Source organism: Podarcis vaucheri (assembly GCF_965113315.1).
Source record: "Podarcis vaucheri genome assembly, chromosome: 13".
Classification (NCBI taxonomy): Eukaryota; Metazoa; Chordata; class Lepidosauria; order Squamata; family Lacertidae; genus Podarcis; species Podarcis vaucheri.
The window spans coordinates 24,177,129-24,196,572 of record NC_138751.1 but is presented as its reverse complement, the minus strand read 5'-3'; the positions used below and the strand labels follow the sequence as shown (position 1 = coordinate 24,196,572).

The window sequence follows — 19,444 nt, the reverse complement described above, 5'->3', positions numbered from 1 at the left end:
CCAACAGATCTCTTAGCTGAGAGTTTTAAATCTTTGAACAAGACTGCTTTTAAGTCCTTGTAGATTGGACAAACCAGTAGGCAGTAGGGTAAATCTTCAGGCACATTGGCAAACTCTCTCTTTATAAGGAATCGGGTGATAGCATCCTTCAGCTTTGGCAGAGTGCATAGACTGGAACCGCAGAGCTGTAAAGGCTTTTATCCATCTGAGCTTTTAAAGGTCTGGAACACTGAAGAGAAATGTGGCTTTCCACTAAAAGACCCACCTAAAGTACCCACCTGTCCAGTATTAACTCTCAAACTATTTGCTCCTCTTTTCTGCTGACAGCATGCATTTGGATGTAGGTGGATTATAAACTATTGTTTTAATCTGCTGGAACAAACAGTATAGAGAACAGATTGTGTTCAAAATTTAGGTAGTGATTTGGGTTTCTGGTTAAAGCAGAAAAGTGGCCAAACCTGGTTTGTAATAAAATTTCATTTAAGTACTGAATGGTTGTTTATTTTGCAGTTTGTAATTCCTTTCAGTATTATTTTTTTTTGTACCCTCACTAGCACAGAGTGCTGGCTTAAAGCACAGCAGACCAATATAAGGCATCTCCATATGAGAGGAAACTCCAGCACTTCTTGCAGTGAAGACATGGAGGAATCAGAAGGAACTGCTCAGCTCAGGGAGTGACAAGAGCTTTATGAGATGGCAGCCAGCTATACTTTGGCAGGAGAAGAAAAGAAGAGTGCAGCAGAAACTCCTGCTTTAAAAAGCACAAGGCCACAGAGCCAAACTCAGATCCCAAAAGCCTCTGGGCTCACGCTGCTGCCCAGCATCTCATTGCCAGCCTTCACGCACTGAGCCAGCTGGGACCCTGCAGACAAACAAAGAGGCAGAGTTAGGATCTACCAGCACCAAATATCACTTTTCAGCCTGCGCCCAACTCTTTTTCCAGGGCCAATAACTGATCACTCCATCTATGTGCGATGGGGAGGAAGACAGAAGGCTGCTGTTCATTCCATCTTTTACTCATTTTTTAAAGCGAAGTCTGAGTGTGCTCCAACACATTTTTTTTTCCCAAAGGCCTGGAAGGGGAAACCAATCGCAAATCATACAAAGGGGCAACATTTTGAAGTGCAATTAACTGAATGGCAGAAAGGCAATCAGAGACCACTGGATGGTGCAGAAATGAATTTTTTTTTTGGGGGGGGGGACACTGTTCTTATTTCAAAGCACAAATGTTCCTCATAGTGATTGCAAGCAGGAAGCGCTGCCTTCTGAATTGGATAGGCAAGATCCAAGCAGGTGTGCTCTTTGCCCTGCAAGTCATCCTCATTCTACGCTCTCCTAGTTGGAATGATAGAGGAATCACCATCTTCCCCAGCCAAAATCTGAAGAAATCTCTAATGCAGGACCTGGAGACAGTTGTGCCTCCCAGTTTAACAGACTGGAACCCCTGTGGTGAGCCAGGATTATTTTATTTTTTAATGTACACTGTAAATTGTTGGGAAAGTGGATTGGTCTGAGATCAAGTAGGGGTGGAAAAACCCCAGCACCTCAAATGAAATACAGCATAGTTTAGACTCCTGTTGGAGACTCATCTTCAAACTCCAGCCTCTGTCTAGACCAGGGGTCTGCAACCCGCGGCTCCGGAGCCGCATGTGGCTCTTTTACACCTTTGCTGCGGCTCCGGGGCAGATACTAGCGAGGGGAGGAGGCGCATTGTGCGCCCCGACACTCCCCACTGTGGCGGGCGCTGTACTGGCTGTGACGTCGCATGGGGGCAATGCGTGTGTCATGCACCGTCCCGACGTCACCTTCCCGCTCGCTGTCAGATCGCGGCTCCAGAGATATATTTGTTTTAAATGTCGCAATGGTTTTGCGGCTCCCAGTTTTTTTTCCTTCGGAAACGGGTCCAAGTGGCTCTTTTTATCTTAAAGGTTGCAGACCCCTGGTCTAGACTCCTTCATTCTTCCTCAGCTTACTGGCATCCAGCTGCCTAAAACTTTCTGCCTCCAGGAGAGCTGGGAAGCAGAGTTCATTCTTATCAGCTTTTCCCAAAGCCCTGCTCCATCAGGCACGTTCAACCCCTAAGCAGTGCCAGCTGGTCATTATCAGAACAACAGTTTAGGAAATGGTGTCAGTTTGATTCCTCCCTTTTTCTCTCCCTGTCCCTTTCTCCCTTGTGTTGTTGTTGTTTTAAGATTGTAAGCCTGCAGGTAAGCACTGTCTCGCTTTACCTGACTGTATTTAAGTCGCACTGAAGAGTGACTTATATACAGTCACTCTTTACTGAAGAGTGGAGTAAAGGTAAAGGGACCCCTGACCGTTAGGGCCAGTCACAGACGACTCTGGGGTTGCGGCACTCATCTCGCTTTACTGGCCAAGGGAGCCGGCGTACATCTTCCGGGTCACGTGGCCAGCATGACTAAGCCGCTTCTGGTGAACCAGAGCAGCGCACGGAAACACTGTTTACCTTCCTGCTGGAGTGGTACCTATTTATCTACTGCACTTTGACATGCTTTTGAACTGCTAGATTGGCAGGAGCACGGACTAAGCAACGGGAGCTCACCCTGTCACGGGGATTCAAACTGCCGACCTTCTGATCGGCAAGCTCTAGGCTCTAAATAAATGCTCTAAATAAATAAAAGCACAATAAGCCTATTGTGCAATTCCCTTCCAAGAGAAGTTAGACTAGCTCCCTCTTTTGTTAGCTTTATTCAGACAGGCCTTTGAAAACTAAGGCGCAGGTGATGTGGAATAATGGGCTGGTTAGGACAAGCTGAACTTCCATGATTGTTTCAAAGGCATTTTTAATGCATTTTTCATTATTTTTGTTTTACTGCTCGGTGTTTTAAAGTGTTTTGAAATATAAGTCACCTTCTATCCCAGTCTGGGAGAAAAAAAGGGTATAAATACATTAAGCAAACAAACAAGTTTTTCACCTGCAGTCGCCTGGAGCCAGCTGAGAGCTTTAGTTTCCAGTAATTCCCATTCATCCCTCTGGTCTATGGCACTGGAGTGGAGCCAGAGAAGGGCCAGAACAGTCGCCCATGCATCTGGAGTCACCTGGCAATATGGAGCAGGAGTCAAAAGACAGATAGGCACTGAGCCCTGCTCCCTCACTGGCTCTGTACAGAAATTACATTTGACAGTTCTTAAAGAAAAACAAAACAAAGGCTGAGTGTGACCTTTCAGTACCTGGTTACAATTTGGCCACAATCTGGGAAATAAACACATGAAACAGATGAACCACCTGCTTTTGCAGATCTACTTTCTCTCTCTCCCTCTCTCGTTGAAAGCATAAAACATGGCCATAGTGGGGGGAAAACCCACAGAAGGAACTCCGATACAGGAGAAGTTTTTAATTAATTGCTTCCAACAATCAATTTAACAGAGCTTTTATTAGAAAGGGCAATGCCACTGATCCTGCCACAGACCTTACCTGGGCAGGTGATTTGCTTGAGATCTCAGCCTCGCTCAGGCCTAGGATGGTGGCCAGACCAGAATCAAGTGGCCAAGAGCCATTAGCATTTTGCAGAGACACCAAGCTCAAGAGAGGCGATTCCTTCTCCTTGGGAGTGGGCTCTGCAAGGGGCAATAAGAAGATAAATTAAGACAGCTCATAGCCTTCACACCACATTCAGAACTCTCCCATCTACACTATTAGCTAGATTTTCCAAAGTTCTCAATAGACAGTCATGATGATACAAAGAGTGGTACTTCCTAATATGCTCCACCTTGATCACCGAGATCCTCTGAAGAGGCATTTCTGGAGGTTCCCCATGCCCCCGAGGTTTGGTTGGACTTCCGTAGAGACTGGGTCTTCAGTGTTGCATGCTCTGCCCCACAGGACTCCCTCCCAATTTGCAAGGAGAAGATATCTTTTTGGATATCTTCTGTTGACTGTACTGTTCAGACAAGTCTTCATGTATGAATCTCTTTGTTTAAACAAACTAGTATCAAAGGAAGTTTTATTGGTGTTTTTTTGTTATGGTTTATGGATATTTTAAACACTGATTTTATTATAATTAGTATGTTGTAAGCTGCCTTCATATATCTTATGACTGTGTGGATTATAATTTTTTTTTTAAAAAAAATTGCTGAACCAGAAAACCAGAAAGACTACAGCTCCCATCACCCCTGTCCTTTAGGCATGTTATCTTCCATCAGGTGACAGAGTCCCCCTTCCTGTATTTTCATATTATTTGATTCTGGAATTCTGTCAGTTCCTGTAGTGAGTTCTTCCAAAGTATTCCTCCCCCCAATAGCTTAAAAACAACAATAAAGACCCAAATCCATGTAGGAATTAGCTAGCTATATACCGTATTTTCCCGTGTATAACACGCCCCCCCCCCCTGTATAAGACACCCCCTATTTTGGGGAATAAAAATTTAAAAAATGGGGGAAGACTTGTCGAGTTTTTTGGGGGGAGGGGGATGCTGAAAAATCACTCACCCGCCTGAACGCTTCCTATCAGACGCAACAGAGAAGACACCAAACGCCTGATTACTCGCTACCAGCCACCTGTCGCCCGCCCAATTGCCGCTGCAACAGCGAATCCAATAAAAACCTTGCCACAGCCACCAATCACTCGCACGACCAACACTGACAATCTTCGGCTCACAGCATCAAACAATCACCCGTCCCCCCCTCTGCACTACCCGTGCATAAGACAACCCCGATTTTAAAACATTAGTTTCACGTAAAAAATACTCGTCTTACACATGGAAAAGTACAGTGGTTGTGTCAGCTGAATGGAATCTGCCCTGAATAGCTGACACAAGGAAACAAAGGAAAAGGTAGAGTGATTGCAATTTAAACTCTGCTTGCCAGTTTTGCACAAGGGGAAATGCTGGAACTTTGGTCTGACACAGAGGTGCAGTTCATATATTCTAAGGGCTTGATGGGTTAAATACTTGGGCCTGGTTTACTTGCAGGAACCAGTGCAGTTGCTGTACATTATGTTCTCGTTATGTCTAGTTTCCATCAGGAGATGCGATGCGGCACTCTGCATCAGCGGATGCTTCTCAGCCTCACAGTGTGCCCATCAAACTTAAAGCTCAAGGTTACTGAGAAAAGTGCTTGTAGGGCACGCTTATCCCTGTCGATTTACACAGGACAGTAATTAAGGCAATGGGCTTGTAGTTCACTTGGTCTCCCACTCCTGGCAGCAAAGCCTCCTTCATAAATTCACCACACATGGTGGGTGAGGTTGTAGTGCACCGGAACAGACATTTACGCTGACTGAGCCTATGCATGAGTAGCTTCTTACAAGGAGACTTCTACATCATCAGGATGGGAGCCCAGGCAGGGCCGTCTCCGGCAGGGGGTGCAAGGGCCCCCCCGGGCACCACGCTCCTGAGGGCGCCGGGTTGGGGAGTCTGGGGCTGAGTTGGAGTCATCTGGGAATGGGAAGAGCTGTGAAATGTTCTAGGGGCAAGCATTTTTGTTGTTGTGAATTCCATTGATGTTAACAACTTTATCGGACCAGTAGTACCAAAATCTCTAAACTGGTATTTGAAGCATACAGTATGTGTTAATGAGATGAAAGCAAACTAACCGTGGCTCCAATTGAGAAAATGTTTGATATACATTGACTTTTAGTGATTTTTTATGACCAAGAAGTTTGCTAGAGAGAGATTTTCCCGAAAAAGGTCAACAACTTTGGGGGCGCTGGGCAGATCTTTGCAACCCGGCGCCACATATGCTTAAGATGGCCCTGAGCCCAGGCAGAAGCAGCAGCTTAAATATTGTGTTTATAGATGTCCATGCTAAAAAGCATTGACATCTGAGGATGGGGTCAGCAACATAGTCCTGTTCCCTGGTTTTCAAGTGAGCACCAGTACTGACATGGCACATTCAAGAGGTTTAAAGTTCTGTTTTGAAGTGCAAGCTTCTAGACCTCACAGGGTCCAAAAACCAATACCACACACACTGAAAGTTGAATTGCTGGTACCCGATTGGAAATACAGAAGGGGTTGAATAACACTACATAATTGGGGGAGGACTTGCCTAGGATCCATGCCCACTTTGATCTCTACTATTTCCCCCTCAATCAACCTCCCTTTCTGCCTCTATCTCCCAGTCAGAAGAACTGACAAATGCAACTCAGATTGATTCAGAATTCTCCTTGTCATTTTGCCAATTCAGTATAATTGGGATAAATAACACTGTAATCATATGAAATCTTTGGCATGTTTTGAATGACTCCTGCAAAGTTATACAAGTCATAGATATTTTGGGTAAACTGAAGTTAGGTAATAAAGAATATGCAGTTGATAAAAGAAAACTTGGAACCCATGATGGAGAGATTGGAAGTCATAATAGGTGGAAGGAATTTCTTATGTATGTTTTCTTTTATGTTTTCTTTTATGCATGTTATTTGTTTTGATATACTGTTGACTGGTGATATTAATTTTTTTTTATTTAAAAAAAGACAAGTGCAACTCAAGCCAAGCATGCAATTCAATATCCCGTTCACATTATTTCAGTTACAGACTTATTGCCAGTAAGACCTATGTACAAAATGAATGCATTCAGTGTTTTAACTCTTCTATGCAGAACACGAACAGATTCAAGATGGTGACAGTGTTTTTATTACCTGAGGACTTAGCAGAGTAAGAATTTTGAATGGGAGGAGGTGATGACAGCATCAGGGAGCCATATATCATTTTCGCAGCTCGTTTGCCCTGCAATAGACCAGCTAGATCAAGGGGGAAAAGACACAGAAATCTATTGTGATTTTGAATAAGGTATAGGTCCCAGGATTCTTTGGTGGCAAATGTACCTTAGATATGTGTTTATGCAGCCATTGACTCTACAGCAAAGAGCTGCCGCCCTGCTGTCTTCTCCCTATTCTATGCCTGCCTAGAACTGCTGCTCTCAAAGCCTAGGCTGGACCTTCTTTTTTTTAAGTAGTCCTTTTAAGTGGCTTTCCCAATTGATTTGACTCCAACTTCCATCTGCCCCAGTCAGCAATGGTCACATGTACAAGTTGTAGCCCAACAACATCTGGAGAGCCAGAGAGAGTGATTTTGAAGGGAAGAGGTTTTTAAGTAGTTTATGAAAGTTTAGAATTGTCTTCTAAATGGCTCCCTTTCACAGAGATTAAGGCCAAGCCACGTCTCAAATTAACCCAGATGATTAAAAGTTAAGGGAACCAGTATTGCAGATAAGGCCTATGTACAAAATGAATGCATTCAGTGTTTTAACTCTTCTATGCAGAACATGAACAGAGTTGAGATGGTGGCAGTGTTTTTATTACCTGAGTTAACCAAGCGAGGATGTTGCATGGGAGGAGCAGAGCAGGAAACCATCGGGTTGCAACCTGGCGTTGGCATTGGTGAAAATGACATGCCTAGAGATGCAGATTGTGCATAGCACAATGCCATTCTAGCTTGTACTAGACCAAGGAGGAAAAAACACACAAATCTAATGAGATTTTGAACAAGCTACAGGTCCCAGGATTCTTTGGAGGGAAATGTTCTTTAGACAAATGGCGTGTATGCAGCCATTGACTCTACAGCAAAAGAACTGCCGCCTTCAGGGGTGCCAACTTGAATAAAATATTTGGGGGGCCCAGGTAAGCCCAACCCTGCATAATCGATCATATGACATGGTGCACACAAACAATTTGAATGGCAATGCCCATCAATTTTGCAGGGGTCCAGACCCTTCAAATATTTTATTGGGGCAGGGTGAATCCCCCCAAAGCCCCTAGGAGTTGGCTCCTATGGCCGCCTTGCTATCTGCTCCCCATTCGGACTGCAGCACCCGCAGCCGGGGCTGGACCTCCATTGTTTAAAAAATACTGTAGTCCTTTCTTGGCCAGGGAGCAAGTGGCTTTCCCAATTTGTTTGACTCCAGCATCCATCTGCCTCAGTCAGCAATCGTCACATTTTCAAGTTGTAGCCCAACAACATTCAGAGGGAGGGAGGGAGAGAGGGGGAGAAAGAGCGATTTAGAAGGGAAGAGACTTTTAAGTGGCTGATAAACACATCAGCAGGGCTGAAGGAAGTTCCTTTAAAAGTCTTCTCAATGGCTTCCATCACATAGATTAGGGCCAAGCCATCTCAAGGAAGCACAAGCCACATTCTGGACCAAGATGATTACTCCCTCCTCCTCTTGCTCAAGATGCTAAACGTTAAGGGCACAAATAATAGAAAACCCTTCTCCAAGCACCATCTTGGCTTTCTTGGGTTGTGACCATTGAAACTCATTGATATGAGGGAAATACATTGATATTGTGACCACATATCACTCTGCTCTAGCACTTAAAGCATTATTTTACCTAGGTTAAACAAAACTTGTCAGTTCTTGCGGTCTTAACAGTTTGTTATTAAACTTTGCTTCATTAATGGATTGTTGCCTAAGACCTAGAAGATCTAGAAGACCTACTGAGACAGAATGAAAATGTGAGTTATATTCACTCTTGATATAGCTTGATATAGGTAACTTCTCACCTCAAGACCCCTGGTAGTTTCCAACACTGAACTCTTAGCTCAGTTTTTTCCTAAGTAACACCATTGCTAAGGAGTACTTATCAAAAACCTTTTCAAGTTACGTATTATTAGCAAAGCTCATGAGTTTAAAGTTATATGTAATTGTTTGAGCACAGCTGAGGAAAATATTTTAAGGAGACTTTTGATGCTTTAGGATTAAAGTTCAGCTCATCATATCATCACGGCTTCTTCTCTTCTCCATTGGAAGAACTCAGAAAGATACTCTATGGATGAATTATTTTTTAAATAAAAGGTGAGTTCTGCCTCCTTAGAATTCTTGATAACCGTTTGAAATGTTATTGTGCTCATACAACTTCCACTATTCACTTCTGTATGTATATTATTATTTAAATATTGTTTGATATTTTGAAGCATATTAGCTTTTTCTAACGATCTTTTATGAAATATTTTGCCTTAACTATTTTTTTTCAGTGTAAAGGCTGCCAGAATCCACAATTAATCAGGCAGGTGTACTTCCCTAATGGAATAGCTAATATTGCTTCATTAGCTTGTAACTCTAATATTTAGAGAACACCAAGTGATGAAACTTTCCTAAAAGAGCCAAAAATATGTCAATTGGATCTGAAAGTTCAAGCTGGAATGTTGTAAAGGTAAGCTAAGATTTAGACAGAAACAGATTTGAAACACACACACACACACACACACACACACACACTTAGAGTGGGATATCGGATATCTCCAAAATATCTTAATGAAGGCTGAGTAAAACCAACTCCAAGTCACCCCAAAAGTCTTTTCTAGAAGGTACTGAGCAGATGCAGTGACACTGAATCCAACATGGAATCCATGGTCATTGCCAAACACATCTCCTTGAACTCACATGCATGGGGAATGTCTCGGCGGCTGAGGGGCCCTTGAAGTGCTGTGCCCAGCTCCATGTTCACTCCCACAAAGGCCGTCTGTGAGCACACCACCCCAGAGCTCAGGCTCGTCTCCAGTGCCAGGCGCTGCTTTTCTCCTCCCTTCTCCCCAGCCCCCTCCAGTTCCTTTAGGAGGGTCTGAGCCGCCAGACGGTGAACAGGAAGCCTGCAGTATGGGAAAAAGGGGGCAGCGGGGAGATAAATGCAGGGACCACTTGGGATGATGTAAACCCCTTAATATAGGCCATCCAAACCCAATCTTCCTTGACTATTGGCAAATCTGGATTATAACTTGATGGCTTCCAAATGCTATCTGTAATTAAATAAATCGTATCACGTTTGTCCAAGGTTGGGGGGGGGGAGACTTACAAAATGTGACAGTATTACCTGTCAGTCTCCTGATAACTTAGTGAGAACTTCATTGTTTCTTTGAAAGTCTGGTCTTGGAACTGGTACTGAAGAACAGCAGTCCCTTCTGTGGAGCCTGAAGACTGCAGAAGAAAAGAAAGATCAAAACTGGGAAAGGGTAAGAAGCCTTCGGAACAATACATTCTGGGATTATAAAACACCAGGACTGGCAGGTTTTGGTATTTAGGATAGGAGGGAGGGATTATTCATTGGTTAAGGTCCTGGTGGTGGTTACTTGCCTGGTCCTGCCCATGGATCTGGGCATAAATGAGGCAGCGCTGCCCCTGGAAGATGACCTGTGGGCCTGACCCCACAAGCTCAGCCTTCAGACCAGGAGGCAAGTCCCAGCTCAGAGAGATCCTGGTCACGGCTGGCTGCAGGGCCTTCTTCAAAGACTGCAGGGCCTATAGGAAAGCAAGAATTTTGCAATGACATTAAGAGAATATCAAAGTTCCTGTTCAACTATCGCTTAAAAATAAGTTTCTATGTGAGATTGTTTTGAAACTGTGTGAACAGTGCTTGCAGAGGAGTCAGGAGAGGGGCTGGTGAAGATGCCATCTTGGTTTCTCCAAAAGCCACTGAACATAGAACAGAAGCCTGCTGGACAGTCTCTGAGAAACACAATGACTGGGCCACATAGGTAAAGGGACCCCTGACCATTAGGTCCAGTCGTGGCCGACTCTGGGGTTGCGGCGCTCATCTCGCTTTATTGGCCAAGGGAGCCGGCATACAGCTTCTGGGTCATGTGGCCAGCATGACTAAGCCGCTTCTGGCGAACCAGAGCAGTGCATGGAAATGCCGTTTACCTTCCCGCCGGAGCGGTACCTATTTATCTACTTGCACTTTTACATGCTTTCGAACTGCTAGGTTGGCAGGAGCAGGGACCGAGCAACGGGAGCTCACCCCATCGTGGGGATTCAAACCGCCAACCTTCTGATCGGCAAGCCCTAGGCTCTGTGGTTTAACCCACAGTACCACCCGCATCCCCGTGCCACATAGGGGGCACTAAAAAGATTCGAATTTATAAGCAGATGACGGGTGCTATGAGAAACTGAAGTGTGTTTTTTTTTGTCAAGCAGAAACATGCAAATATAGGCACTTCCAGACTTGCTACTTCCCAGGTAGGATTCCACAGGACACTGAAAGATTCAGATTCTGCAACTGAAGCTTCCTCCTCAAAAGATAAGACTTTCTGCAGAATGAGAAGCAACAGGAAAATGCACCAGAAAGTGTGAAATAACCCTTGCTTGATGCAATGTCATCTAACCTCCCTATAAACAGAGGAGGAATCCTCAATAAGCCAGGCAATCATGAAGGCAACCAATGTTTCTTTCCAGTGAAGTGGTTTAAAATGTCCCATAAAGAAAGCGTAGCTATTGGGCACTACTAGCAATGCAAGGTTTCCATATGCAGTTCAGGAGAAGTGTAGAAGGCTGAGCCAAATGATCAATCTGAGGGTGCAGTCCTTATGTATTAAGGTTTCATGGATCTTTTCCAAAACTTAGTGGTTGTGCTGCATGGGAGAGCTGGGATTCCATGCTCTGATGGATTGTCAGGGGGCTCCTGGCAGTTTACCCACAGCTCAGGAGAAACTGGTGGAGACCAGGAGAAGAGGAATGTGGAGCTCCTGAGCCTCACCTTGGCCTGCATGCGCTCCTTGCCTGTGATGAATTCAGCACTTCCTCTGGCCGCACGGGCAATTCCTTTGATGAGGGCTGTGGAGGCCCCTTCGCCAATGCCAAAGGAGAAGCACCTGTCAGGGAAAGAGGAGGTGAACCTAGGCCAGGTGCAGAAAGCTGTGAGATTAAGGTTTCCCTCTCCCATGCCTTACCTGTGGGAGGTGCTGTGACGTCGAACTTCAGCAATGACCTCATCTGTATTAGACACCTCTCCATCCGTGAACACAAAGAGCTAGAGAGAGAGAGGGAGGGAGAACAGAGAGGTATCAAAACCTATCCTATTTCCCCCTATTTCCTATTTCCCCCCCTATATCCTATTTCCCCCTATTTCCATTTGCAGGCCCCAATTGCATTCAAACCCCACATATAAACGGGGGAAATACCTATCCTAGTGGTGGTGCAATTGTATAAAGTGTGTGAGGGAGTGGAAGACTGACTCTTTAATTCCTCCATACTGTGCAAGCTAACTTAAATGGCAGGAGATTGACATGTGGGGGGCCTCTCTTCTTTGACATCCGTTTGCAGGCAAAGATTGCATTCATTGTCCATTTGCAAACAGACGAAGTTGGCCCCAATAACTGTTCCCCTTCCCACTTCCAAAGGGAGGTCTCAACTCAAGTATCTTCCATGGGGTTGTACATTTTTCTATTTATTCAAAATAATTTTAGACTGCTCTGTATCCTCATGGACATCTGGGTGTTATGTAGAAAAAGCACAATGCACATAACTTAAAACCTTCACAAAAAACACCAACTTCATGTTTGTTCCACCACTCTTTGCAGGTCACTAAAAACCCTACTCTTGATACCTGGCGAGGATATCCTTCCCGGCACGGCTGGCTGTAAATGGCCTTCAGTGGCTGAAGAATCTCTGTACCCCCCAGATTGGCTTGCAGCTCCTTCACCCGTTGGAGGGACTTTGACATGGTCTCCTGGGTGTATTCTACACTCTGCCTGTAGAGAGTTTCAGAGAGTCAAGGAAGTAAAGGACCTATTTTCCTCCCAAGCTCAGCCAATTCCGCATCAGGCTATTTTGTAAACCTCCCACAACATTCTACGTTTCCACTAGGACCACCCTTTTATTATTTGTTACATGGTCTAATTGCTCCCCTAAAACTCATCCAGTCAGATTCAAACTTCTCCTCTTCCCATCATTCAGTGCTCAGAATGCGCGAAGCCACATCAAGGATAGAAAAAGCCTATGTTTACTGTGCAGGTAACAAGGAGGAAAGGGTAATAGCAGAACAAATAGGGAAGAGGAGGTGAGAAATGTTTAGGGGTCCAGAATGTGCCTTGCAGGAGATGCTGGGAAGCTAGCTTGTGAAAATACCCCATCTAGCTTGGACAGATCTTCTAACTCCTTGGGTCAAATCTCTTGACACTTTTAAAAACCCTTCCATTTCATTGACCTATAAAAGCAAGGGTGAGGAACCTTTGGCCTTCCAGATGTTGATGAACTACAAGTCCTGACAGCCCTAGCAGGCAATGATCCAAGAGGCAGGGATTATGGAGCTGTAGTTCAGCAACATCTGAAGATAAAGAAGTGTGTTCAGATTCCTGTGTCAACCATTGCCAGTGATACAGCATAGGAGCAAATGGAGGAGCAGAGAAGTAATGAGTCTGACAACACTGGACACTCTTTTGACACTCACGGGTAGAATGAGTCATGGGTCGATCCAAATCCATAGATGTTGAAGTAACATCCCAGAGGGAGACTCTTCAGCAAGAAAATCAGGGTTTCCTGAAATGTGGGGTTGGGGAGGGGGGAGAGAAAAGCAGGAATCACCCTAGGTGCCCCAGCCCAACCTCTAGCATTTAGTTCAACATTACGGGCCCAGCCTCCTTCAAGGAACCATTCATCTGCAGTCTTCAATTACCCTCCCTTCTACCACTCCATCCTATTCTTCAAAACAGGTTTGCCCCTTGGGTACCTTGGCACTCTGAATCCGCGTTGGGGAATCAGGGTTCCGATCGGTCCAGGAACCCATGCTTCCAGAGCGGTCCAGCAGGAAGAGAAATTCTCCAGTTGCCTTCTGGCCTGGTTTGGGGGCAGGGACACTGGGGTACAGGGTGAGCAGGAGTGCTGGGTCCCCCATCAGAGAGCCTGTGCAATGCGGGAGGAAAGGAGATCCATTAGGCATTTTCACCCAAGGCAGCACCCTTTCACCTCCCAGTACCCTTTGTGTTTCTGCCCCCATGCCTCCATTGCCTTAGGCTTTGCTCACCTGGGGCAGCCCCAGGCTTCCCAGCCTCTAGGAGGGTGCTGGGCTTGTGAATGTCCTCGTAATATATCAGCAGCTCCACGTCTTGGTCAAACTGGTGCCCTTCGGCCAAGGAGACCTTTGGTGTTAGAAGGAGAAGCAGAGTTTGAATGCGGAGCTCTGTTCCTATTCCTCCCAAAGATGTTTATGTGTGTAACACTTTCGAAAACGTTGCTATGGAATTTGGCCATTTATTCCAAAACTGTGCAAAATGAGAGAATTCTAGGTTGTGCCATTTGATTCAATAACAGGCAGCAAAATAAATGATCAACTGCAGGACCTCCCCTGCCAAATGTAGAACCTGAGATACTGAGAGAAGCTCTCTTGGGTCCCAATAGCTCACAGTTAGTCAATATTATTAAAATGTGCCCTTAGAGTAAGCATATCCGCATTATTACTGATCAAAAGGAAAGGATTTGAGGCCAAAACCAAACCCTACTGTTTGGTTTTACATGACTGGTTTTATTTGTAAACCAATAGCCAAAGGTGATGAAGAGTCATATTCAAGCTGCAGGGTAGCAAGAGATTTTAAAAAACTTTCCCGCCCCCCATAGTCCATCTTTTAGTGGGGTAGCATCCACACTTTGGAACTCCCTATGTATTGACATCAGGCAGGCTCCTTCGCCATATGCTTTTGGACACCTGCTGAAAACATTTCTGCATAGGCAAGCCTATCCATGAATGTAGAGTACTGACATATCATAGAATCATAGAGTTGGAAGAGACCACAAGGGCCATCGAGTCCAACCCCCTGCCAAGCAGGAAACACCATCAGAGCACTCCTGACATATGGTTGTCAAGCCTCTGCTTAAAGACCTCCAAAGTAGGAGACTCCACCACACTCCTTGGCAGCAAATTCCACTGTCGAACAGCTCTTACTGTCAGGAAGTTCTTCCTAATATTTAGGTGGAATCTTCTTTCTTGTAGTTTGGATCCATTGCTCCGTGTCCACTTCTCTGGAGCAGCAGAAAACAACCTTTCTCCCTCCTCTATGTGACATCCTTTTATATATTTGAACATGGCTATCATATCACCCCTTAACCTCCTCTTCTCCAGGCTAAACATGCCCAGCTCCCTTAGCCGTTCCTCATAAGGCATCGTTTCCAGGCCTTTGACCATTTTGGTTGCCCTCCTCTGGACACGTTCCAGTTTGTCAGTGTCCTTCTTGAATTGTGGTGCCCAAAACTGGACACAGTACTCCAGGTGAGGTCTGACCAGAGCAGAATACAGTGGCACTATTACTTCCCTTGATCCAGATGCTATACTCCTATTGATGCAGCCCAGAATTGCATTGGCTTTTTTAGCTGCCGCGTCACACAGTTGGCTCATGTCAAGTTTGTGGTCAACTAAGACTCCTAGATCCTTTTCACATGTACTGCTCTCAAGCCAGGTGTCCCCCATCTTGTATTTGTGCCTCTCATTTTTTTTGCCCAAGTGCAATACTTTACATTTCTCCCTGTTAAAATTCATCTTGTTTGTTTTGGCCCAGTTCTCTAATCTGTCAAGGTCGTTTTGAAGTGTGATCCTGTCCTCTGGGGTGTTAGCCACCCCTCCCAGTTTGGTGTCATCTGCAAATTTGATCAGGATGCCCTTGAGTCCATCATCCAAGTCATTGATAAAGATGTTGAATAAGACCGGGCCCAAGACAGAACCCTGTGGCACCCCACTAGTCACTCTTCTGTTTTAATCAATTTTTAAATCCCTGGTTTTAACTATTCCTGAATGTTTTAAATAGCTGTTTTTTAAACTTTGCTAGTGGTAATTTTATTGCTGCTTTCCTTTTTGCAAACCGCTTTGAGTGTGTGTGTTTATTTTAATTTTACAATCAAGTGGCATATAAATTCTGTGAAATATAAACAAACAAACAGTGGTCTCAATAGAAATCCTGCCCCTAGGCTGCCTATTCGTAGTGGGAGGGTGGCTCCCACCTGCCCTTGTTACCAGTAATGCCCAGCATGGGAGTGGGATTCTGGTAGAGGCAACAGAGTTAAAACTCTCCTCTCCCACACCAAAGCCAAGATCCAGCTTGCCCCCTTCACCTTATTTGTTCAACCAGCCAAGCAAGGCCAATATACCTCTGTGTACAGGGTGGTATATAAATTCAATAAATAATAATAAATATAATACCTGGTGGCTATTCACAGTGGAAGGACAGCTCCCCTCTCACAAACTGCAAGCATGGGGAGGGAGATTCCAAACAGGGCTGTAGGGGTCGCAAGAGTCAAATGCTCCCCTTCCCAAGCCATGGCCCCAATCCAGCTTACTCTTCCCTTTCCAGTTATTTGTTTACAAAAGAAAGCAAATAGCACCTCTATGTCGGCCATTAGACCCAAGCACAGATTTTGGGATGTGTGTGCAACTTCAAATGGAGAATGACAAATACACCCTTTTTCAGAAGCTGTTCCTTTCACTATTGTACCTGGGCAATCGTACGGTCTTCTGCCCTGTAGTGCAAAGGCTCAAGGGTGCATTTGGACTCCACACGGTTGATGCCATAAGGTGACTCCAGGGTGGCACTGAGGCCGAGAGTGTAGGGAAGCTGCCCCTTGGGCAGTCGTGGTATGCTCTTGGTAACATTGCCCCCTTCTGAACCTGTACATGAGAGAGCGAGAGAATCATAGAACCACAGAATTGTAAAATACCATGAGAATCATCTCATCCGACTCCCTGCAATGCAGGAATGCTCAGCTGTGCCATATGGGGATTGAAACTGCAACCTTGGTGTTAGCAGCACCACGCTCTAACCAACTGAGCTATCCAGCACACTATGGTTATTGAACACAGTGGGCAAGCTCTCATGAGGAAGACACTGTAACACAACCCCATGTGGGAGGAAGAATTAGGCTGTTGGAGGCGAAGGCACCATGAAACAGTAATGTACAACACGCCACCCTCAATCCCCAGGCAATTACCCAGGGTTCGAGTTTCCTGTTGGAAATGAGACACAGTGGGGACTGTCGTGTCTTAGGATATGTGGTTTTATTTACACATATATACAACCTGAGTCTCGACGGAGGAAAATCCCAGCGCTCACATCCTAAGAGGGTCCTGCTCCTTCTATTGCTGCAGCCGCCAATTCAAAGAGAAATCAGCCCTGCTCTCGGGGTCCTTTCTTGAGGCTGCCTCATGTCAGCCCACATGGCTTCAGCCCCCCTCCATCTTACCAGAAACCCTTGCCAAAAAATGCAGCCAACCCTCCTTTCACTTACATCACCACTTCTAACAAACACACTTATGGCACTTCTCCAATTGAGTTAATGTAACAAAATACCTTCCTGGGCCTTTCCAGCAGAAAAGAGGAACCTAGGAACTGTTTCTTTTAGTATTTTATTTGTGTCAGCTGATAAGTCGGACAAACCCAATTCAAAGCTCCTTCCTGGGCAATTTGGTAGGATGGGAGTAAATAATCTATTTTGCTCATCTCTGTAAAGGTTGTACATATGAAATGAGCATGCATTAATGCTTCTGTTGCTCCAAATCCACAGAGCTTAGGTATAACAAAACAGCATTGCAAGAGGCTTGTATGTGGGGCTAGTTAGTGTGTTTGGGGGTGCAGGAGCTTACCCTGAGGTGCATAGCGGGGGTTGAGGACAGCGGGCAGGACAAAGCGGATGGCCCCGTCGGGCTCCGGAGCCAAGGCCTGGACATAGGAGAGCTTCAGCGTGGCATCCCCATCGGGAGGGAGGTTACCCAGGCTGCAGGTGAAAATGTCACTGGTCTTTTCTTCTCTTTCAAGCAGGAAAGCCTGCCGGCCTTCACTCAAGGCATCCTCATATTCCTGCTCTGCCTGCATTGGGTGGTGAAGAGAAGAGAAGAACATCAGGAGTGAGGAAGGCAAGGTCACAGGCAGGTGTGGTCCCAAGAAAGGATTCCCATTTAAAAACAGCTGTCGACCAATTGGTTACCTACCAGCGAAGCTTCTATGCTTTTGTAACTTTACCTTGTGAAAGCAAATTTTAAGCACTGTAGTATCTACACTGTGACTTTAGAATTCATGCATTAGGTTAAAATTACACCAAGCTGTAGCAAAGGAGGCCAGGAAGCCAGGCTCCCCACTACAGCAACTGGGTGTTGTTGGGCACTCTTTCTTTTAAGCACAACATGTGAGCTTCTTGACACAAAATCTGCTTGTAGGCACAGAGTCCTTTCTAGGGAAGCCTCCGCCTCCCTTCTGAAACTGGCCACCCAATGCCAAAGGCCCTGATTCTCCTCAGACCTTCCATACCTGTTTCTTCTCTCGGATCTGGGCCTCAATCCGCGTCCCACCAATCAGGCCCTCGAAGGCATATACGGCGGCTTCATCATCCAGAGGGAAGACAAACACAACCTCCACTGGAGACTTCTCCTCATTGTGGTAGTGAAGCTCAGACACCACGTCAGCCACAAAGCCTCGGACCACCACATCCACAGAGATGCTCTTCAAGGGCACTGGGGCAAGGAGAGAACAAGGAAGGCTCAATGTATGGCCCTGTGTACACTTTGGAGAAACCATCTCCAGTCATCTTGGCTCCTCACTGCTAGGTCTGCCAGTTACTTAGGACCCCCCCAACCTACACGGTTACATACCATAAACAAGAAAGCTATATTTTGGAAATTTATAGCAGTATGTGGCTTATTGCCATTTTGCACTCACTTAGCTGAATAACCGTATGCAGGTAACTTACCAGGTTCCCGAGAGTTTGTGACAAGGCCACAGACAGTCATGGCCAACAGCAATAGTCTTTGCTGAGGAATTGGGTTTCCCAGAGATTCACCCCAACTGCAGAAAACAGAGATTAATTTTTGGCTAGAGGGGAACCATACGTACAACAACTCTGTATTTTATTTTCCTTTGATTTAATGGAAATGGTAACCCCCACTTATTTGTATGAAATATTGTTCCCATTTAAAATAATACTGTTTACCCAACGTTATTACACAATTGCTCTTATAAGGATATTTGTTTGTCATTGTTTTCTGTTTCATCCCTGAATGCAGAAGAATGAGGGGATGCTAAAATGACAGATGGAAGGAAGGTGAGATTTGATGCCAGGTTTAACCAATCTTCTCTCAGCCCATGCCTCTCCCTATACTCCCCACCCCAATTTCTGGCAGCCAATCTCCCTTGACATGAAAAAGTTTGCTGACCCTTGCTTTAGGACATGGGTAGGCAAACTAAGGCCTGGGGGCCGGACCCGGCCCAATCACCTTCTAAATTCGGCCCGCAGACGGTCTGAGAAACAGTGTGCTTTTACATGAGTAGAATGTGTGCTTTTATTTAAAATGCATCTCTGGGTTATTTGTGGGGCATAGGATTTTGTTCATTCTCCTCCCCTAAATATAGTCCGGCACCCCACAAGGTCTGAGGGACAGTGGACCGGCCCCCTGCTGAAAAAGTTTGCTGACCCCTGTTCTACCCAGAGGGACCAAAGGTGAGGGGAGGAGGGAAGCAAAGGGGGATTTTGCTCCCAAACAGATCAGACGCAAATAGTTAAGGTAACGGGGATCTCTAGTTGGGGGTGAAGTTTTGTTTACGAGAGAGAGCGCGATGCTATGAGTGGGCTGTAGAGAGGAGCCCACTCATAAATCATTTGCTGTAGATCATTTTCTTACCTCAAAGCGCCTGCAAAACTCAACGTCCTTCGCCTCTCGCCTTGCTCTGCAAACAGCGGAGCAAAACCGAAAGTGAACCTTTTTGAGCAGAACGCAGAGGGACTTCCCGTTACTCCCGCCTCCAGCCAGGGA

At 45.5% G+C, this 19,444-nt stretch overlaps 1 protein-coding gene across 1 annotated transcript; it reads right to left on the bottom strand.

Moving 5' to 3' along the window:
* Positions 1–529: 529 nt before the first annotated feature.
* LOC309517025 (von Willebrand factor A domain-containing protein 5A-like) lies at positions 530–18,513 on the bottom strand. Its single transcript, XM_082196024.1, has 18 exons — positions 18,385–18,513; positions 17,946–18,148; positions 17,285–17,507; positions 16,140–16,312; positions 13,685–13,799; positions 13,391–13,563; positions 13,112–13,200; positions 12,269–12,413; positions 11,613–11,692; positions 11,420–11,534; positions 10,021–10,185; positions 9,761–9,864; positions 9,334–9,539; positions 7,256–7,393; positions 6,593–6,694; positions 3,434–3,576; positions 2,934–3,057; positions 530–862 (listed from the first exon to the last, which is right to left on the bottom strand). Exons 1-18 carry the CDS (start codon positions 18,422–18,424, stop codon positions 783–785), a joined length of 2,418 nt encoding a protein of 805 aa, XP_082052150.1. The 5' UTR covers positions 18,425–18,513; the 3' UTR covers positions 530–782.
* Between the last annotated feature and the right edge of the window lie 931 nt (positions 18,514–19,444).